General features: G+C 35.6%; 1 protein-coding gene across 1 annotated transcript in view; it reads right to left on the reverse strand.

The window, feature by feature from the left end:
* LOC150079603 (serine/threonine-protein kinase 16) overlaps positions 1 to 23,874 on the reverse strand; it is a 112,872-nt gene that overhangs the window by 13,644 nt on the left and 75,354 nt on the right. Inside the window, exons 6-7 of the mRNA XM_090383134.1 lie at positions 14,372 to 14,467; positions 3,140 to 3,264 (exon numbers count right to left, since the gene is read on the reverse strand). Coding sequence (XP_090239260.1) covers positions 3,140 to 3,264; positions 14,372 to 14,467 — 221 coding nt within the window. The remainder of the gene's footprint in view (positions 1 to 3,139; positions 3,265 to 14,371; positions 14,468 to 23,874) is intronic.

A 23,874-nucleotide genomic window follows, 5' to 3' on the forward strand; every position in this document is an offset into this window, starting at 1 on the left:
TTCGACTGTTGATGATCCTGCTCAGATAGCAAACAAACTGAATGAGTATTTTACATCTACATTCACACATAAGGAGTTATTAAGGTTTGAAAATGGCAGAAGGTTATTAAATTGTAGCAGGGTGCTTAATGATTTTGTAATAACTGAGAGCAAAGTGGAGGAGAAATTGTTGAAGTTAAACGTAAGAAAGGCACCTGGGGTGGATAGGATCTATCCAGTTATATTAAAGAAGGCAGCAAAGCAAGTAAGCAAACCCTTAGCCATAATTATGAGAGCATTCTTGGACTCAGGAGAGGTACCCACGGACTGTAGATGTGCAAATGTATCCCCAATTCACAAAGGGGATCGAAGGGTGACACGAGTAATTACAGACCAGTTAGTTTAACTTCTGTTCTGGGTAAAATAATGGAGTCACTGGTTAAAGATTTATCGCAGGATCATCTAGACAAGATTGCAGCAATAATTCAGACACAGCGTGGGTTTGTTAAGGGAAAGTCTTGTCTGACAAATTTGATAGGATATTATGATGTGGTTACAAAGGAACTGGATGCAAAAAATAATTTTGATCTCATATATTTGGATTTCAGGAAAGCTTTTGACACTGTTGCGCATGGAAGACTATTGTACAAATTGGAGCAGAATAGTATTAAGGGTAAGTTGCTACAATGGATAAAAGGATGGTTTAGCGGGAGAAGACAGAGGTGGTAATCGATGGGTGTTAGGCGCCTCCGTAGCCAAGTGTGAAGGAGCAGCAGTGCATAGCACATGCTTCTTGATTAGACCGGGGTTCAAGCCCGTCACCACCAAATACGGAGGATGCAGAAAGGTCAGGGAATGACCACCGCATATCCCGGAGTAATATGGCCTTAGTTGCTAATACTCCTAAAAAAAAACCAACTAATGGGTGCTGCTCTTCGTGGACTAATGTTATTAGTGGAGTCCCACAGGGTTCGGTGTTGGGTCCACTGTTGTTTTGTATATTTATCAATGATATTGATGAAGGTATATCAGGCTTAGTGTCAAAGTTTGCAGATGATACAAAGGTTAGCATTATTGTTAATGACAGTAATGGCAGTTTGCTACTGCAAGAGGATCTAGAAAATTTGGGTAGATGGCCTAAGAAGTGGCAACTGAAGTTTAACCTTGACAAATGCTAAGTACTGCATATGAGTAGAAGGAACCCCAGGAAACATACCAACTGTGTGGTACTACACTTATTCTGGTAGAAAATGAAAAAGACTTGGGAGTAATTGTGCAGTCAGATATGAAGTTTTCTGAGCAATGCAGACAGGCTGCCAGGGCAGGTCATGGGGTTTTGTCAATGATATATAGGAATTTTGCTAGAAGAGAAAATGAGGTGATTGTCCCTCTGTATAAGGCAATGGTCAGGCCACGGCTTGAGTACTGCGTACAGGTATGGAGGCCTCATTTTAGAAAGGATGTAGATTTGCTTGAGCGTGTATTTTTTTTTTTTTTTTTTTTTTGGTTTTTTTAGGAGCATTAGCAACTAAGGCCATATTGCTCCGGGGATATGCGGTAGTCATTCCCTGACCTTTCCGCATCCTCCGTATTTGGTGGTGATGGGCTCGAACCCTGGTTTAATCAAGAAGCGTGTGTTACACACTGCTGCTCCTTCCCACCTGGCTATGGAGGTGCCTTGAGCGTGTACAGAGAAAGACAAGATTGGTGAGGGAAATGAAGGGATCCTCTTACCAAGAGGCTTAAGTTCTGCAAATTGCAGTGGCTGGAGACTAGGCACCTGCGCGGTGATCTGACTGAGGTGTATAAGGCCTTGAATGGGTTGAGCACACTGAATTCTGATGGGATCCTCCCACTTGTTCAGATTACGAACCTAAGGGGGCATAAATTCAAATTAAGAAAAGACAGAGGTAGAATAGATGCCAGCGGGTGGTTAATTGCAGGAACAAACTTCCATCTGTCGTTGTGGAAGTTGATAGGTTAAATAAATTTAAGGAGGAACTGGACAGGCATTTGGAGGGAATGGTGTGATTTTTTTTCTGGCTGATGCTGCATAAGTTCATACACTTGCTTTCTTGCATCACATGTCACTACTACTACTACTTTTGGTAATTTTTAATTTCCCTTCTAACTTTTAAGTTTAGGTAATTGGATATTTTTGTCTTCCTTTGTAGTTTGAGTTACAGAAGTTCACTGTGTGTGTGTGTGTGTGTGTGTGTGTGTGTGTGTGTGTGTGTGTGTGTGTGTGTGTGTGTGTGTGTGTGTGTGTGTGTGTACAATTATAATTTTTCCACCCTATACTATTCCTACATCTCTTGATTAAAAGAATTGCATTAATAGAAACAAGATATAATTAAAAAACACAATCACAATAGCCTGCACCTACTGTGTGTGTGTTTATTTATTTTTTAATTGTATTGTCATTTCTCTTTCTTGCAATAAAGATTGCTATTCCAGATTTTTCAGGACTATATATTTTCTTATTTAGCCACTATCAAACCACATAAATCTTAGTAACTTAAACTATTTTATATTACTTCTGAAAATAATCAAAAAACAGAGGCATATGAACAGCGTCAGCCAAAAAAAAACCTTCCCATTTCACCCATCGGGTCACACCAAATGTTTGTCTAGTTCAGCCTTAAATTTATTTAAGCTATCAACTTCTACAACAACAGATGGAAGTCTGTTCCAGAAATCAACTATCCGCTGGCTAAAAGCAAACTTCTGCACATCAATTCTACAACTGTCTTCCTCAATTTGAATCTATGCCCCTTCAGACTGAAATGCAAGGTTTTGATTATAGCCTATATATTTAATTATATATATAACATTTTTCTTCAATGTATCATTTTTTGAAGAGTAGAATATGGCCATTGAATGAATAAATCCTTATTCTAAAATACATCTCATACTGTCTAGGATATCCAAGATTAACAGTTTTTGAACTTCTGCTATTTGAACAGTAATTCAAAACACAAACACACACACACACACACACAACCAATCATTTTACTAGCAAACAGCTTTTTAACAGAATAAATTTAAAAGCAGAAACATTATTTATATATCAATTTGCAGTAAATTATCCCAGAATATAAAATATTTTATTTAAAAAATAATAAAAATTTGTTTAAATGATATCCATAAGAATACTTACGGACTATTTTCTGGGATCTCTACATTTCCGCTTATTACAGCTAAAGCTATGCTATCACCTCTCTCATGAACAGCTTCAAAAGGAGATCGAAAGAAGCACATAGCAAATAGACAGCATCCCAAGGACTATGGGAATCATGGAAATAAAGCTATTTATTAAAAACAACTATATAAAGATATGAAATATATATATATATGGTCATCAAGAAAAGACAAAGGTTTTGAATACCTATATTTGTTGATGTATTCAGCTGGCATTAGCGAATTTGGTGTCATTAAACATATTATTAAGATATGGGAGTTTATTATTCAAGCAAAAAACATGTTAAATGTGTTATCCCTGTGCATCCAAAACCATCTGCAGACATCGACTGAAATTTACCACAACTGCAGCTAGTGTTTCTTCAGAGATGTCTTCTACTGCAGCTGTGATTTTGCCTTTCAATTCTTTAACAGCACATAAATTATTCCTGTAGACATTGTCCTTCAGGAATCCCCCACAGAAAGTAATCACAGGGATTCAGACCCAGCAAGTGACCAATACGATCAAATCCCATACTGTCCAGGATATTGATTAGAGACAATCTCCATTATTAAAATGTTCCTTTGGGAAATGAAGAACCACATTTTCCATAAGTGGCCTTATCCCATCCTTTTGAAAACATTTTTCTCTGTGAAGAGTTGGAACAAAGTAGTTTTTGAAGGATTTTTAGATAGCACATGTTTATCCAACAATTCCAGCTGACAAAATTGCACACCAAACCATGCATTTTTCAAGATACAAAGATATCTCTATGACTGCATAGAGATAATCAGCAATCCAAAATATTTTGTTTATTGACATAGTCACTAAAATGGGAAATGCACTTCATCAGTGAACCATATAGGGTGAACAACTGTTGCATTGTTTGCCATATGAACCACAAAAAGCAGCAATAGCCTTTCTTTGTTAATGTTGATTGGGAACTGTTGCATTTGCTTTTTATGTTTGTTTTAAAACCAGCTGTTGCAATAATCATCCAATAGATTTCCTTTGACTACAAATAATCACTTCTTGTATATGTGGAATATTTTCTGTCACTCTCATGGGTTCTTTCTCCAAAAAATATACTTCTTATTGTCTATCATAGAACTAGACTGTTCAAACTTCTTTGCTAGAAACTATTGACCTTTCTAGCAACCAAATCTCACTTTAAACTCAAACCGTACCATAGCAAAATTGCCAATTTGATAAAACCTTTTCACACAAGAAACACCTTGCTCAGTAGTGTCCTCCATTTTGCTTATAGAGTTTCCGATAAGATGCACCACTAATTGGTAAAAAAGTTCAGTCTTACGTACTTAATAACACATAAAACTGAATTTTCTAAACTCAGCAATGTTAGTTCAATATAAAAAAATATAAGCACATAGCAAATAGAAAAAACTTGTCTATTTGTAAACTTGTGACTATTGTTGATTACCCTGTGTGTTAGTGTAAATTTTTTGTGAAGAAGACAAGGCATAACACCTGGTTATGTGAAAAACAATACAATATGCAGAAAACCCCCAAGAAACTATACTATAGGTTACATTTTCTGTAAAATTCAAAATCCCCTATTAATTTATACTCATCCCATGTATCTTCACTTTACTAACTAACATATTAATAATAGCCATAGCAAAATTTTTCGACTAATACTTTAAATAAATTTGTGAACATCTACATCTTACAGAATGCACAAATTACCAGACTTAAAATTTAGCAGCTTAAAATAGTGGAAGCTATTTTAAATATTTTAAACCGTTTTTATCTGTAACTAGTGGAAATCAAGGCACAAACTGTATGTGAGTAATAGCATTTTAACACAATTTATACACACACATACACGCAGGTGTCTCCCACTTAGCACTCTTAATTGGGACCATAAAAACAGTGTTAAGTGAATCGTCATTAAGTAGGGGAGATTTATTCATATAAAAGTGTAAATAATTTTAAGCGGTTGGGATGACCAGTTTTCTACTGATTTTAAGACACTGTTTCTCTATATAATAATAATAAATAAAGCAGAAAAATTTGAACTGTAAACTAAGTACAAATTATACAATAATTATATTGTATAATTATACAATAATAACACAAATTATACAATAATAATACAAATTATTCAGCGAGGGAAATGCCAGAGGTGTATTCAACTCTGGCAGTAAGCTAGATAATCTTGTAATAACTGAGAGTAAAGTGGAGGAGAAATTGTTGAAGATAAAAACAAGAAAGGCACCTGGGGTGGATGGGATCTATCCAGTTATATTAAAGGAGACAGCAAAGGAAGTAAGCAAACCCTTAGCCATAATTATGAGAACTTCCTTGGACTCAGGGGGGAGGTACCCATAGACTGGAGATGTTCAAATGTGACCCCAATTCACAAAGGAGGATCAAAGGCTGACATAAGTAATTATAGATCTGTGAGTTTAACTTCTGTTCCAAGAAAATTAAAGGAGGCACTGGTTAAAGAAGCACTGCAGGATCATCTAGACAAGACTTCAGTTATAGCTCGGACACAGCATGTTTTGTTAAGAGGAAGTCTTGCCTGACCAATCTGATTGGATACTATGATGCAGTCACAAAAGAACTGGATGCAGGGAATAACTTTGATATTATATACTTGGATCTTAGAAAGGCTTTTGATACTGTTGCACATGGAAGACTGCTGCACAAATTGGAGCAGTGTGGCACTTGAGGCAAATTGCTGCTATGGATAAAGGGGTGGTTGAGGGGGAGAAGACAAAGAGTGGTAATCAATGGACACTGCTCATCGTGGACTAATGTTATTAGTGGAGTCCCTCAGGGTTCTGTGTTGGGTCCATTATTGTTTTCTGTATTTATAAATAATATTGATGATGGTATATCAAGCTTAATGTCCAAGTTTGCAGATGATACAAAGGTTGGCAGGGTTGTTAAGGACACTACTTACGCTATGCTTCTGCAACAGGATCTGAAAAGGTTGAGCAGATGGGCTGAGAGGTGGAAAATGAAGTTTAACATTGACAAATGTAAAGTACTACATATAGGAAACAGCAACCCCAGAGCAACGTATCAACTCTGTTGTACTACACTGACAGTAGTAGAGAATGAAAAGGACCTGGGGGTAATTGTGCAGGCAGATATGAAGTTCTCTGAGCAGTGCAGATGGGCTGCAAGAGTAGCTCATTGTGTCTTATCAATGATATACAGGAATTTTTCTAGGAGGGATAAGGAGGTGATTATTCCCTTGTATAAGGCAATGGTCAGGCCACACCTTGAGTACTGTATACAGGTTTGGAGGCCTCATTTCAAGAAGGATGTAGAGCCACTGGAACGAGTACAGAGAAGGGCAACAAGATTAGTGAATGGAACAAAGGATTGCTCTTACGAAGAAAGGCTTAAGTTTTGCAAATTACAGTGTCTGGAGACTAGGCACCGGCGAGGTGATCTGATAGAGGTTTTGTATAAAGCCTTGAATGGTTTGAACATGCTCAATGCTGATGGGATTCTTCTTCTTGCTCAGAATAATTACATGAGAGGGCATAAATTCAAATTGAGGAAAGACAGATGTAGGATACATGTTTTGGTTTGGTTTTTTTTTTTTTTTTTAGGAGCATTAGCAACTAAGGCCATATTGCTCCGGTGCGGTGGTCATTCCCTGACCTTTCCGCATGCTCCGTATTTGGTGGTGACGGGCTCGAACCCCGGTCTAATCAAGAAGCGTGTGCTACGCACTGCTGCTTCTTCCCACCTGGCTACGGAGGCGCCTAGGATAGATGTGTGGAAATTTGCCTTTAGCCAGCAGGTAGTTAGTTGGAGGAACAGACTTCCATCCCTTGTGTGGAAGTTGATAGCCTAAATAAATTTAAGGCTCAGCTGGACAGGTATTTTGAACGAACGGAGGGGTGAAGTGGAAGTTTTTTTTTTTTTTGTTTTTTTTTGGCTGATGCTGCATAAGCCTGCTTTCTTGCATCATCATCAGCCATTTTCAATCCACTGCAGGATGAAGGCCTCTCCAGCAACTTTCCAGTTTCTTCTGTTTTGAGCACTGGCCATCCATTTACTACCCACAAACTCACTCGTGAATTTCATCTATCCATCTCTGCCTTTGTCTTCCAGGTTTTCTTCTAGCTCCTCTTGGATACCATTCTGTTATTTTCTTAGTACATCTGTCATCATGTCTTCGAGCTATGTGTCCTGCCCAAGACCATTTTAGTTCTTTAGTTTTGATAAGAATGTCCTTTACTTGAGTTTGTTGCCTAATCCATGTGTTTCTCTTCTTATCTAACAGTCTGATTCCCAATATGATTCATTCCATTCTTCGCTGTGTAGTTCTCAGCTTCTCTTCCATTCTTTTGGTGAGTGCCCAAGTTTCACTTCCATAAGTCATGGTGGGAAGTATACATTGGTTCATTATTTTACGTTTCAGACAAACTGAGATATTGCTCTTCAGTATGTGACTATATTTCCTGAATGCTATCCATCCAAAATTTATTCTTCCTTGACTTCCAGCCATTTATCATTATTACAGCTAATAACTTGTCCCAGATAAGTATATGACTCCACCTTTTCAATTACTGCTCCTTCAATCATTATTTCCCTTTCTGTGGCTTGTTCATCATTACTTTTGTTTTAGCCATATTCATCTTTAGTCCAAAATCCTTACTAGCTGTGCATAACTGATTAAGATTTTCCTCTAATTCTTTGGGATCATGGCTTATGACCACAATGTCATCTGCAAATCGTAAATGGTTTAGGTACTCTCCGTTCACATGGACTCCTTTCTGCGACCAGTCTAATCTTCTGAAAGCTTCCTCAAGGGCAGCAGTAAACAGCTTCGGAGATATTGTGTCTCCTTGTCGAACTCCTTTCTCAATTTTAAATTTCCTACTGTCTTTGTCTAGTCTAATAAAGAAAGTAGCACTTTCATATATTTTCTTCAAAATCATAATATATGGGGTATCAATGCCTTGTCTTTCCAGTGCCCGAAACATTGCCTTATGCTGTATGGAGTCAAATGCCTTTTCATAATCCAAAAATGCCAGGCATAATGGTGTTTTATATTCATTTGCTTTCTCCATTAGCTGTGATATTATGTGAAGGTGATCCATAGTTGAGAATCCTGTCCTAAAGCCAGCTTGCTCTTTTGGTTGATTCTCATCAAGTATTCTTTCTAATCTGTTATTAATGACCCTTGTGAACAACTTGTAGATGCGGGATAACAAGCTAATTGGTCTATAATTTCCAATTTCTGATTTATCTCCTTTCTTATGCAGCAAAACTATGATTGCATTATTCCACTGCTTAGGCGTCACACCTTTTCTAATGCACTTTGTGAAGAGCCTTGCCAGTGTTTGTGTTATGTCTCTTCCTCCCAATTTTAACAACTCTACAGTAACTTCATCTTCCCCCGGGGCTTTCTGATTTTTCATTTTCTTCTTGCATTATATGCCTCTACTAATGCTAATGCTAATAAAACATACGTACAGTATGTTAAAGAAATGTTAACACATGCAAAAAAGAAAAAAAAAAAAAATTTTTTTAAATCTTATATTAGGATTATCTAAGATGTGTTAGTGAATAAAAAATGTTAATTTCATTGTAGTCAAAATAGTAATGGTAATTGAGGCATGTGATGCAAGAAAGTAAGCATATGAGCTTATGTAGCATCAGCCAAAAAAAATTTAATAAAATAAATTTTTTTAAAATAGTTTATTTACAAAATAAAAATAACACACAAAATCCTAAAAATTAAGTATAGATAAGTGTTAAAAATGTACATAATAAAAAATACTAAACCCCCCAAGTATGGCAGTAGTTTGAAGTTTTGCCCTCTCAGATATCAGTATTTTTTTTTTTACAATGAACATTGAGCATTTCAATACATATTAATTAATACATACAGTGCAACCTCGATATAATGCAGGTGTTAGAGATATCTTTTAACACCCAATTATAGCCTGAGATAAAATTTACCTAGTTTTTTCTAATTTTTAATATGAATATGCAATGACCAAAAAGCACTTTTATTATAAGTAATTTAATTTCAGTGTAGTAGGGTTAATTTTCATATTTCAAGATGCACTCTCCTCTCTATAGGATTGCTAAATGGGAGCAGTGAGTGCATATCATTTTATTGTCAGCAAGTGTGTGTAAATTGTCCGCATTAGCTAAGAAAATAACACATTTGTACTTATTTTTCATTTTCACTGCCAAAGCAAAAGATAAATTTGTTTTTTATTTTCATGAAACAAAGATAACAAATTTTATTATTACCTATATTTGTGGCATGGGTCAGCTTTTGCTATGTCATTCCTGCCATTCTCATCTCACACAGTAAGCCATCGACTGTCAATACGACATGGGATCTCACAATAAAACAGCTTATTTGTGCTAAGTTTCATTTAAAATGAAATATCTGCATGTGTTGACATACTTGTTCCAAGTTCTCCTTTTGTGAATGTGAGGGGGAGAAATAATTGCTATGTAACATTTTAACTGTCGAAGGCGATTGTTCTGCTGTAGTACTTGTTCCCTGACTCATCTTTATGCTTACTAGGTGGGGGATAGTAATGATCAAAAGATATACCAGAGTCTTTTACAAAGGGTGATATTCTTACTTAGCTATGCTGTAGTGAGTATGGTTTAATTAGTGAATGCAAACGAAACTTACCTCCCTTTTCGATCTCCAATTGATAATGTAAATAACAAAGACAATTACTATAAGTTTCTTTATTGTATGACATATTAATGTTAAGCAGAGTTGGATGGTAATGTCTTCTCAAATCAGACCAACAACTGTAAAGTTTAATTAACTTTAAAATGTAACCAACAATTGCAATGTAAAGTTTTAGCTTTAAAAGAAAGTAAACCTTTATATTACAAAAAAAAACAAAAAAAAAAAAAAACAATGTTTCTGTCTAAATACTCCATTATGCAATTAATGTATTCCAGAGCACACATTGCATTATGCTTTTAGCAGTTTTTGCCATTCCATATGTGATTTATAAACTTTGAAAAGAATGTTGCATGCCATTGTTTACAAAAATTTATAACTGAATATATTGCAACTGGTAGCTCATTTTCATTTGCCTTTCAGGGTAAAAAATTTTTACTTTTTGTGAGTTTCCCCATGTGCAATTACTGTGTCAGTGATGTACTGCATTTTTTTTTATTGCATTGCTAATTGAGGAAAGAAATAAATGAAAAACTGAACATCTACAGTGATTACTCTAGGTTACGCCTTGTTATTTATAAACATTTAAATGTCTAATTAGGAGAATATACTAATGAGGGAACACAGTAGCTCAATGGTCCAAATTTGGAAACCACTACATTAGCTGGTTTTTCCTCAATGAATTAAGAAGTTTGCTTTTGTGAATGGCTATTATGAAATTGTGTTTGTCATAAAGCTGCATTTTTTTATATTCCTATTCGAGGATATGATCACACTGGAATTATATGCAAAACTGTGGTATAACAAGGCTTGCTATATCAAGGTTACACCGAATTTGTCATAAAATTTCTCTCTCTCTCATTTTTGGTTATCATCAAAAAAGAATTTAAAAAATAATTTTTAACCAATCATCAAGAAATAAAAATAAAGGGATTATCCAATAAATTCTGTTTTTTTTTTTTTTTTTTTTGTGCTTGATTGCTTTTCATGCTCCCTTTAATTTTGTTTATTTATTTATTATTATTTTTTAAAATTAATAGATAGATATCCTCTTGAGTCATTGGTCAAAATTCATCACTGTGACAATGCAGTATCAGTCATGGGAAATCGCAGCTGACTTATAAGGTAAACAGTCCCAATCAAAATTAAAAAGTCATATATCGGTTTATAAATGTTTTAAATGGCCCAAGGGGATATATGCTGTATAAGTTTAAAGCTTCCACTTATGCTAAAGGTAAAAATTCAACAATATCACATTGCCATTACCAAAGAGTACTGTGGGTTGGAAAAATTTTCCATGAAACACAGCCATAGCACGTGTAGAAAGAACCTTCACCATAATCCAGTAGTATGCTACCAGTAGTCATCGAGGAAAGACCACAGATTGATGATTCTTAACCCCTTTTTAAGCCACACCCCAGAATCGAGTAATAGTTTGATCATGCAACCAATGAATCGAAAATAAAAAGGGAATTGCAAATTAAATTACAAATGAATAAACATAATAAATGTTAGATTTTAATTAAATGAAAATTCACATATATGCACATGTGCATACATTATTTGTACTACATAAGGAAATTCTCCAAAGGTATCAAGTTTAAAAATACATAATTCACTGCTTGTTAATTGTGAACCTGGACTCTGCACAATTTTCAAAAGTTCTTCAAATTGTGGTTTTATTGATTTAAGGCAGCATCTTAAATCATCTTCTGGCTCTAATCAGGTTCATAACTTGGTTTTTGTAATTTCCAGGACTGAAAAACCCAACTCACAGAGATATATAGTAGAAAAGGGAAGCGTTACTTTTAGTGCTTCATTTCCCAAGATCAGTTTTTCCATTTTTTACTTTCAACCAGAATGCACTCAAGGACTCAGTATGTTTATTAAAATTGTAACGAAGTATCTTGTTGCTTTGCATTTCAATAAGCTGCTCTTGCAGATTATTGAAATGCTGCTCTTGCTGAATAAGCTTGCTTTCTTGCATCATATGCCTCTACTAATGCTAATGCTAATTACTGATATTTATGAAATCATAATGCAAATCATTCACATCAAAATTAAACAGGATTCACAACCAATCTTATTTCGCAATATATTCTTCTGGGACGTAGCAACTGAATTCTATCATCTATTATCACTTTTCCTAAATGCTCCATGACAATATTCTGTGTGTCAGTGAAATTAATATTTTCATCTTCAATAAGTAGATTCAGAGTACAAAACAAAGCAAGTTTCCTTTCTTTCACTTTCCTCATCCACCCACAACTTTAGCTTTTAGCATGATTAGAAGTATATGATGCAAGAAAGCAAGCTTATGCAGCATCAGCCAAAAAAAAAAAAAAAACCCTTCCCATTTCACCCATCCATTTGCTCCAAAATTATTTGAACTTGGTCATTTTTTTTTAACCCAGTTATTTTCTCACTTAATTCAATAAGTGTCTGTTCACAGCCTTGCATGGAGATATTTAAGTTGTTAATTTCAGAAAATATATCTGAAAGATATATTTTCTGAAATTAACATGAAAGATGGGCTATTTGTAGTATCCACTTTGAATCAAGAAATCTAGAAACCAAAGGGTGATTATTCTCTTTTAAAAAATGTGTTATCATTGTGTAATGCTACAACTTGCTGCAGAACTTTTTCCTCTAGATACTCACATAATTTAAAAATAAAACAGTAAATGTTTATATTCAGAGCCAAAATCAAAGCATATCTGGTTAAAAATTCTACTATAGAGAGATTTCTTTTTTTATAAAATTAATTATCTGAATTATGTCATTCATTTCGGGTTCCAATTCTGGTGAAAACTTCTTTGAAGCTAGATTTTCTCTGTGCAGCAAAGCAATGAAAAATTTAATCTGCAGGTTAATTTCCATTACTCTGGCACAAAAACTATTATGAGCTCCAAACACTGCGGGTGCACCATCACAACATACACTAAAACAATGATCCCACTTCAATCCCTCTTCATTAAAAATGAATTTACCTTTTTAAAAATAACTTCTCCAGTTGTTGTGATGGAAAGTAGTCTACAAAATAAAAAGTTTCTTCCATATATTTTATACACTAGGATATTGTACATAAGCCATGAATTGGACATCGTTTCCTACATCAGTTGATTCATCCAGTTGCAGGCTAAAAATCATGCTTGTTTTTATTGCCAAATTAGTTGTTGATGTTTTTCAAAATGTCTTTAATATGTGCAGTAACTATCACTTGACAATGGAATTTTTTGCAGTTTCTTCATCTCTGCATTTGTTGCAGCAACTTCATCTCCACATGATATAAGCACCATGTCAACAGCTGCTAGTTTAACAAGGTTTTTCCCAATGGAATGTGGTTTCTTCTGCTTTGCAATCTGCCAAGAACCATAACATGAAACCAACACGGCTTGTTGCACAGAAAAGACAAGACTGTTGTTTGGGCCACTTGTTTAGTCTGTTGTTCTTTTCTTAAATAAAAAGATTTTTTCTTTTCCTATATAAGTATGGTGTTTCATTCCAAAATGTCATCTAAGTTTATTTTCTTTCAGTGACTCATTACTAAGTACCTCACAACATATCATACACTGGTTTGATTACTCCACATTCAATAATGTATGTGAAACCTATGTCTGAAAACTATTCCTTGTATTTACATTTTGCTATTTTGGGGGTCACTTTAAATTTTGTTATAATGAAATCACAGGCTAAGATGCTTTACAACACTATTAAATATAAATTGAACACTGTTACAGTTCTAGACTAATTCACTAGTACAACTTAACACCAAGTCACAATCCAGCAATCATTGGTCTGGTGCCACTGCTTATGTTGCCAATACAACTGCCACTGTTAATCACCACCACCAGTCCTCCTTGCCACAACTGCTGACTTACAGACTATATTAAGAAGTATGAAACTGTTCACTCAAAACATATATTCCAAAATCTGAAACATACATACTATACCTGCTGCAAAATCAAAAGGACAATGATACTGAAACTCGCTGAAGATTAAAGGCAGATATTTTTTTTAAATTTGTTTTCATTTCACACTTATTTTTTTCTTATTGTTATTTGGAGGTGCTAATGGTTGATTCTTTGAACTGCCATAGTTTTAAATTGAGCTGATTTGTGATTCTGTCAATTTTCATTAATCGATTGAAAAATGTTTCACAACCCACTCAAAGACAGCTAGCGACCTAAATTTAGGTTGTGACCCATAGGTTAAGAAACACTACCATAGATGATGTTGGAGAACCAGCAAAACAGTACATAAAATTCAGTAATTTACACATTAAATGCAGTTACACTAGTAAATTAAAAAAAATGTCATTTATCAAATAAGCATAGAAGCCATTTCATGAAAAAATTATTCTCAGTCTACCATGTTTGGTAATGCTAGAATGGCACCACATAATTAGATTTTTAAAAAAAATGGATTTTGTGGAAAAATTTTATGGATTTTTTTAATAAAAATTAAAGGAACATTTGTTCTTTGATTCACAGTTCATTTGTTAAACTGTAAAGCCCTAATATTCTTTATGAATTCCATAATGTTATACTCACCCATATATCAACCCTTTCATCAATGGAAGAATGACTTTCAACATGAAATAGCTCTGGAGCTCGATAAGGCATAGAACACTTTTCAGCTGCTAAGTCCTAAAATTTTAAAAATAATAATAATTATTCCTATTATTCTATAATAACTGCTAATTATATAATAATCAAAATAACTATTAATAACTATTATTCCTATACGAAATTTTTAGAAATCTTCAAGTACCGTGTTAATAGACTAGAAAACAATAGCGAAAGCTTAAAAAGCGGTACTCACCTTGAAATTAATCTGCGATGGTTTACTTAGGTAGCGTGGTTAATGTTTACGTTGAATTGTTAAATTGAAAAATTAAAAGGGAGGGAAGTAAGTAAAAGTTGACTGAGTTAAATGGGCGCAAGGAAACAGAAGTGTACACATCCAATCCTTGGTTGTCATCGAAATAAAAAAAAGAAGAATAATTAAAAACTATGTAAGTGAATCCGGCGAAGCCAATAGTCTTTACGAGGACTTTCGTTAGTTAAAGAACGTCTTCAGTTGGCAATGTGTGGGGAGAGAACGCGTATGGTATTTTAAGAATAAAAAATTATACTCTCGTGATGCCTTTTTTGACATGTGGGAACTTTAATCTCGAGAGGTTCCAAATTGGGGAAAGATTGAAGGGGAATTTAGAATTTGGAGGTTAGAGTGGTGCTTGTACCATTCAATAACTAGAGCTTCATATTGAAGTATTCTGTAGCTGGATTTTAGTTTAATGATGGAAATGGCAGAATCGATGAGCGGGTTGTGGTTGTGAGTCTGGGCATGAGTTGTAAGTTCTGTGACAGATTGGTTAGACATGAGACTATAGAAATGGTAGTATGCACGGGTGTTGGATGTTTTTGATGAGCCAAATTTGGTAGTGGTACTTCCGATATAACATGTGTTGCAGTTTGGTTGACAATTAATGAGGTATATAATATTATTAAGGTCGTTTGTAGAATATTTGTATGTGTCTTTATAGGTGCTGAAGAAGGATCCTAATTTGTTGTAGGTGGAAAAAACAAGGGAGATATCAGTGTTGTTAAATAGGCGTCGGAACTGTCCTGCTAGTTCATTGTGGTAAGGGAGGACTATGCGGATGTTAGTTTTATTTTTGTCTTTGGTTGGGGTGTTAGATTTAATTTTATTTTTAGCGTTAAGGATTGTATTTAAAATGAGTTGGTGGGGGTAACCTCTGGATATAAATTTGTCTGTAATATACTGTATTTCATTGTGAAGGTCGGTGGGTGAGGAACTGTACTTTAGTGCATTGTGAATTTGGTTATATAAAACTGCCTTTTTAGTGTTTAGAGGGTGATGAGAAGCAAAATGTAAGTATTTACCGGTGTTTGTATTTTTCCTGAAAATTTTCGTATTTAATTTTGTGCCTGTTATATAGATAGTGAGATTAAGGAAATTTATCTGATTGTTCTGTCCAATTTCAAGGGTGAATTTAAGTCTATCATGTACAGAGTTAAGTTTTACGAAGAGGTTATTAATAATGGATCTGTTGCCTACTACAAGAATGTCGTCGGCATAGCGCATGTATAATTTTAGTTCAGGGGGAAAGGGGTGTAGGATTTGGCTTTCAATGGCGGCTAGGTAGATTTCGGACAATGGGGCCGAAATCCTCAGTCCCATTGGTAAGCCATATATTTGTTGGAAGATTTTTTCGTCGAATCTAAAAAATCTTGCTTCTAACAGAAGGGTGGTGAGTTCAAGGATATGGTCTATAGAAAGGGGGGTACGTTTTGTTAAGGTATCGTCTGTTTCTAAGAACTTGCGTAAGGCTTGTAAAGTAAATGGAATATGGACATTTGTGTAAAGAGAAGTAACTTCATAGGAAGTTAGGATGTTTGTATCGGATATTGTGATGTTATTAGCTTTTTGAAAAGCTTGATTGGTGTTATTGATCTTGAATGTGGAAAATTTAGTAAGGGGGGGTTATAATTTTGACCAGGAAGGAGGATAAATTAGCGAAAGCTGAATTGCTATATGATACAATTGGTCTTAAAGGGTGGTCTGCTTTGTGTAACTTGATAATCCCAAACATGTGGGGGAGGATGTTATTGCGGATTCCAATTTGCTGTAGTGTGGAAAGGTTGATTTCCTTATTTTGCCTGAGTTTCCTGAGAATTATGTCTAGTTTATTTTTGAGTCTTACGATGTTATGGTTATTTACATTTATATATGTGTTTGGGTCTGCTAAGATGGATTCTAATTTTTCGGTGTAGGTGTCTTTATCTATTATAACAATCGTGTCACCTTTATCGGCTTTTTGAATAATAACGTTGGAAGTTTTACTGAGTTTGTGTAAATCCATAAGCTGTTGTTTTTTTATATTAGAGCAGGAAGATAGTTTGGTATTAATAATACTATTTGTTTGGTGCATTAGACGCCATTTATCGGGATGATGTTCGAGTTTGGACTGGAGTTCAACAATGCAGTCTTTTATAGGGTAATGTTGATTTTTGATGGCAAAATTAAAGCCATATTCCAGGCCAGAAAGTTCAGCGGGTGTAAAAGATCTGGAAGAGAGGTTAACGGTGGTGATTTTTGCAGGGGAACGAGTCGTGAGGGAATTCCATTTTTTATTATGTCTTTGTATTATTTCTTGGTTGGTAGCATTAATACGTATATTGTTTTTGTTGGTGAACTCAATCCAGTCATAAGGGATCATTTCTTTTTTAAGGTAAAATCTGAGTTGGTGTATGCTATTTAAAAGGCTATATTTTTTATTATATGTCTTCCTGATTTCTTCACGGATGATCATAATAGATGTGCGGTGTACGATATGTGGATATTTTTTGCAATTATTTTTAGGAAAAAGGTGGGCAAATTTGGGGATAATATTGTGGTGGAGACATTTTTGTAAAAAGGCAATGTGTAGCTTATTGGAAAAATATTTGATGAGTGTGCTGGTTAGTTGAGTTTTTTTATGATTATTAGACATGTCTAAAGGCATCAGGGAGAATAAGGAATGTGAAAAAATTAAAATTAAAATTGGAGGAGCGGTGCAGACAAGGTGTCGATTATTACCGTTAAAAATATCTTATTAAATTTGACAATACGAAATTTTTAGAAATCTTCAAGTACCGTGTTAATAGACTAGAAAAGAATAGCAAAAGCTTAAAAAGCGGTACTCACCTTGAAATTAATCTGCGATGGTTTACTTAGGTAGCGTGGTTAATGTTTACGTTGAATTGTTAAATTGAAAAATTAAAAGGGAGGGAAGTCAGTAAAAGTAAAACTTTTACTTACTTCCCTCACCAAGTTCACCAACAAAAACAATATACGTATTAATGCTACCAACCAAGAAATAATACAAAGACATAATAAAAAATGGAATTCCCTCACGACTCGTTCCCCTGCAAAAATCACCACCGTTAACCTCTCTTCCAGATCTTTTACACCCGCTGAACTTTCTGGCCTGGAATATGGCTTTAATTTTGCCATCAAAAATCAACATTACCCTATAAAAGACTGCATTGTTGAACTCCAGTCCAAACTCGAACATCATCCCGATAAATGGCGTCTAATGCACCAAACAAATAGTATTATTAATACCAAACTATCTTCCTGCTCTAATATAAAAAAACAACAGCTTATGGATTTACACAAACTCAGTAAAACTTCCAACGTTATTATTCAAAAAGCCGATAAAGGTGACACGATTGTTATAATAGATAAAGACATCTACACCGAAAAATTAGAATCCATCTTAGCAGACCCAAACACATATATAAATGTAAATAACCATAACATCGTAAGACTCAAAAATAAACTCGACATAATTCTCAGGAAACTCAGGCAAAATAAGGAAATCAACCTTTCCACACTACAGCAAATTGGAATCCGCAATAACATCCTCCCCCACATGTTTGGGATTATCAAGTTACACAAAGCAGACCACCCTTTAAGACCAATTGTATCATATAGCAATTCAGCTTTCGCTAATTTATCCTCCTTCCTGGTCAAAATTATAACCCCCCCTTACTAAATTTTCCACATTCAAGATCAATAACACCAATCAAGCTTTTCAAAAAGCTAATAACATCACAATATCCGATACAAACATCCTAGCTTCCTATGAAGTTACTTCTCTTTACACAAATGTCCATATTCCATTTACTTTACAAGCCTTACGCAAGTTCTTAGAAACAGACGATACCTTAACAAAACGTACCCCCCTTTCTATAGACCATATCCTTGAACTCACCACCCTTCTGTTAGAAGCAAGATTTTTTAGATTCGACGAAAAAATCTTCCAACAAATATATGGCTTACCAATGGGACTGAGGATTTCGGCCCCATTGTCCGAAATCTACCTAGCCGCCATTGAAAGCCAAATCCTACACCCCTTTCCCCCTGAACTAAAATTATACATGCGCTATGCCGACGACATTCTTGTAGTAGGCAACAGATCCATTATTAATAACCTCTTCGTAAAACTTAACTCTGTACATGATAGACTTAAATTCACCCTTGAAATTGGACAGAACAATCAGATAAATTTCCTTAATCTCACTATCTATATAACAGGCACAAAATTAAATACGAAAATTTTCAGGAAAAATACAAACACCGGTAAATACTTACATTTTGCTTCTCATCACCCTCTAAACACTAAAAAGGCAGTTTTATATAACCAAATTCACAATGCACTAAAGTACAGTTCCTCACCCACCGACCTTCACAATGAAATACAGTATATTACAGACAAATTTATATCCAGAGGTTACCCCCACCAACTCATTTTAAATACAATCCTTAACGCTAAAAATAAAATTAAATCTAACACCCCAACCAAAGACAAAAATAAAACTAACATCCGCATAGTCCTCCCTTACCACAATGAACTAGCAGGACAGTTCCGACGCCTATTTAACAACACTGATATCTCCCTTGTTTTTTCCACCTACAACAAATTAGGATCCTTCTTCAGCACCTATAAAGACACATACAAATATTCTACAAACGACCTTAATAATATTATATACCTCATTAATTGTCAACCAAACTGCAACACATGTTATATCGGAAGTACCACTACCAAATTTGGCTCATCAAAAACATCCAACACCCGTGCATACTACCATTTCTATAGTCTCATGTCTAACCAATCTGTCACAGAACTTACAACTCATGCCCAGACTCACAACCACAACCCCCTCATCGATTCTGCCATTTCCATCATTAAACTAAAATCCAGCTACAGAATACTTCAATATGAAGCTCTAGTTATTGAATGGTACAAGCACCACTCTAACCTCCAAATTCTAAATTCCCCTTCAATCTTTCCCCAATTTGGAACCTCTCGAGATTAAAGTTCCCACATGTCAAAAAAGGCATCACGAGAGTATAATTTTTTATTCTTAAAATACCATACGCGTTCTCTCCCCACACATTGCCAACTGAAGACGTTCTTTAACTAACGAAAGTCCTCGTAAAGACTATTGGCTTCGCCGGATTCACTTACATAGTTTTTAATTATTCTTCTTTTTTTTATTTCGATGACAACCAAGGATTGGATGTGTACACTTCTGTTTCCTTGCGCCCATTTAACTCAGTCAACTTTTACTTACTTCCCTCCCTTTTAATTTTTCAATTTAACAATTCAACGTAAACATTAACCACGCTACCTAAGTAAACCATCGCAGATTAATTTTAAGGTGAGTACCGCTTTTTAAGCTTTCGCTATTCTTTTCTAGTCTATTATTCCTATTTAGTTTGATAGAAATTAAAGACTGCTGGAACAACAGCAGTCTAGAAAGCCAGTTGCTGGGGATTTCAGGAACTGCTGGGAGTCATTTTTTTGTTGTTATTAGTTGTTGGCGCATTGGCTTCTGTGGCCATAATGCAACTCCCAAAGTTTTTGCATTATACTGTGATCCAAGCCCGACATGGGATTCGAACCTGCGACCTTTGGGTTGCCAGGCAGGAACTTTACCCACCTGGCTAGCCCTGTCAGCACTGGGAGTCATGAAACAAGTAAATACATGGGCTGTGTTAGAGTAACTAAGAGTAAGAACAGGTGCATGTATACCAATGCTAAGAGTATAGTAAATAAATCTGATGAATTTGAAGTGCGGTTAAGACATCCAAGGCTGATACTGTTGGGATATCAGAGACGTGGTGCACTCAGATATAAGAGATGCAGAATTGGAATTCGGTGAGTACAATGTGTACAGAAAGGATAGACAGGATAGGAAGGGAGGAGGGGTTATGCTGTTAGTTAAGAAACACATAAAATCTAAGGAAGTGCATCCAGTTGACATAGATGGACAATGCAATGTTGAGTCAGTTTGGTGTGACATAAGCACTGGGAAAGCAAAAATGAGGGTAGGAGTTTGCTATAGTCCTAATGACTCTGATGAGTACAATGAACAATTATACACAGAAATACAGTGGGCCAGTAAATCAGAGTGTCTTATAATGGGGGATTTTAACTTCCCACATATAGACTGGAACTTGTGAGTTGGTCACTCGCACACTAGCAAGACTTTTGTGGATTTATTGGATGATTGTTTTCTACAGCAGCATGTAAGAGGAAACAAGCGGGAGTAACACTTTATCTCATTATCAGCAGTGATTATTCATGCATTAAGTATTTACAGATAAAGGAACCACTAGGTGGCAGTGTACTGATGTGAGATTTACTTAAAGGTGTAACTACCATCAGGGGTAAAAGTAAGGGTTTTTGCTTTCATAAATGTGACTACAGTAGTCTCAGAGATTTTTTAGGTTCTATATAGCAGGACCAACTGATGATGTTACCAACAACAAATTCTAAATGGGAAGCAGTCAAGGAAGTAATTTTGGAAGATACTAGGCTTTTTGTTCCAATTAAGAAATACTGCTCTAGGTTTAGGCTCAAAGGTGATACTTGTGCATACATCCGTTCCGATATTTCCTGTCAGAGACTTGGTAATTTGGCACCTCCGTAGCCAGGTGGGCAGGAGCAGCAGTGTGTAACATACGCTTCTTGATTAGACCGGGGTTCAAGCCCGTGACCACCAAATACGGAGGATGCAGAAAGGTAAGGGAATGACCACCGCATATCACCGGAGCAATATGGCCTTAGTTGCTAATGCTCCTAAAAACCAAACAACAACAACTTGGTAATTTGGAATCTCCTCTTTCCGATCTTCTCTGGCTTAAAGTCTCTCTACCCCATTCTGTCAAATTCATCTGTTTTCTCTACCATTCTCCCAACTAAACTAATCACTTGGAACTCTGACTTCCTCTCTTTGCAACTTGACTTTCTCCAGTTCAACTTTCCTAACAGTGAGGTAATTTCCCTTAGTGATTTTAATGTTCACAACTCCAGCTGGCTTCCATTTTTTAGTCACACAGACCCAGATGATTGTGATGCTGACGCTTTTGTAATTACTAATGACCTCGCACAGATTGTTCATTTACAAACCAGAATACCAGACAATCCTAACCATACAGCCAACATCTTTGATCTTTTACTCACACACAACCCTTCTAAGTACATGTTCGAAGTGAGTGATCCATTAGACACCTCAGATCACAACTTGGTGATTGTCTCTTCTCCAATGGAGCCTTTATCTATGGCTATTCTCAATCTAATGTTGTTTGGCATTACAAGAATGCAGAATGGGATGACCTGCGAGATTTCTTTTCTTCTTTCCCTTGGTCGGATTACTGTTTCAAAACTCCTGATGTCAATGTTTGCTCAAATCGTGTCAGTGAAATTATTCTTGCAGGAATGAAATCTTTTATTCCACACTCCACCTAAAAATCTTATCCTTTATCTAAATCTTAGTTTTCCAATAAATGTGTTAAGGCTTTCAAGAAAAGAATGTTGCATATCGTAATTGGCTTGTTTCCAATTCTTCAGTTTCATTTTCTGCCTACATCAGAGCTTGCAACAATTGTAAAGCAGTTATCAATCAGTCCAAACTAAATTTTGAACAGGCTAAGAGTGGGAAACTTGCTTCTTGTCCTAATGGTAGCCGAGCATTCTGGTCTCTTGACAAAGCTATTGGGCCAACTTTTGCCCATCTCTGCTCCCACCTCTATCAAAACCAGATGGTTCTATTGTCACTTCAGCCAAGGCTAAAGCTGACCTGCTAGCATCCCACTTTTCTTCCAATCATGCATTAAGGATCTTGGTTTTGGATTTGGATCTTGGAAGGATTTTGACCAATCTTGATGCTAAGAAAGCTCCAGGTCCTGATAGCATTTCTCTGCTTATTCTCAAAACCTGCACTCCTGTTCTTAGCTGCCTTTTCACTTTCTTATTCCAAAGGTGTTTTTTCTTCTGCTTGGAATTTTGCTTATATCCAGCCAGTTCCAAAAAAAGGGTGACAAGTCCCTCCCATCCAATTATCGTCCCATTGCAATTACTTCTACTCTTTCTAAAGTAACGGAGAAATCAATTAACAGCCAACTCTTAAACTACCTAGAAACCTTCCGTCTGATCAACGATCGCCAGTATGGATTCCGTCAGTGTCGATCCATTGGTGATATTCTGGCTTATGTTACCCATCTGTGGACAAATTCAGTGGAAAAGTTTGGTGAAACGCAAGCAGTTGCTCTTGACATTTCAAAGGCTTTTGATTGTGTTGGCATAAAGGTATTCTAAATAAGCTTCCATCTTATTGTGTGCCAACTGTTTTTTGTAATTGGTTATCCAGCTTTCTCTCTGACAGCTCACTGAGGGTGATGGTAGATGGCTCTCTATCTTCTAACTTCTCTACTAATGCTGGTGTTTCCCCCAAGGTTCGGTTCTTCACCTACTCTTTTCTTCTTCTTCTTGTATATTAATGACCTTCTTCCATTGACCAGAAATCCTATCCTCAGTTTTGCTGATGATATCACATTGCATTCCACTTTCCAGTTTGAGAAACCTTGCCCTGCTCAATCAGCTTCAACTTCTTGCATATCCACTACTAATTCCTTAAATGCCGATTTCCAGGTAATTCTCCAGTTGGGGCAAAGATAACAGTTGATTTCAACTCTTCTAAAACTCTGTCCTGTCTTATATCTCATAAAAATGATTATTCTGCTCCTATGCTTATCCTTGGCGACACTCCAATTTCTAGGCAAAACAATATACAGTCCATTCCAGTTATTTGGGACACATCGGGACTGGTGCATTTTGCCCCAATTATCCGAAGTTTCACGTGAATAGTTAAAAATACAGTGTACCACCCCTTTACAATTGGTTCTCTGTACAATCAAATCACATTACGACGAACTCAACATAGTAAAGTACCGTTCACTATACGATGTGCAGAAGTGCCAGTCATTGTGATCACGTTTGTGAATTGAATTTTAATTCTATTAAACAGCGATTTTAATAATCAGCGAAAATAGGAGGAATATTATCCACAGGCTATAAAAGCAAAGATATATTAAGCACAAATTTACCCTTTATTACCTTACCAATTAAAAAATTAAATGATACGTGAAAATCGGAAGAATATACGTGATAATCGGAATAATTAATACGTACTGT

Source organism: Mastigoproctus giganteus, chromosome 10 (assembly GCF_048544385.1).
Source record: "Mastigoproctus giganteus isolate SK-2022 chromosome 10, ASM4854438v1, whole genome shotgun sequence".
Lineage (NCBI taxonomy): Eukaryota > Metazoa > Arthropoda > Arachnida > Uropygi > Thelyphonidae > Mastigoproctus > Mastigoproctus giganteus.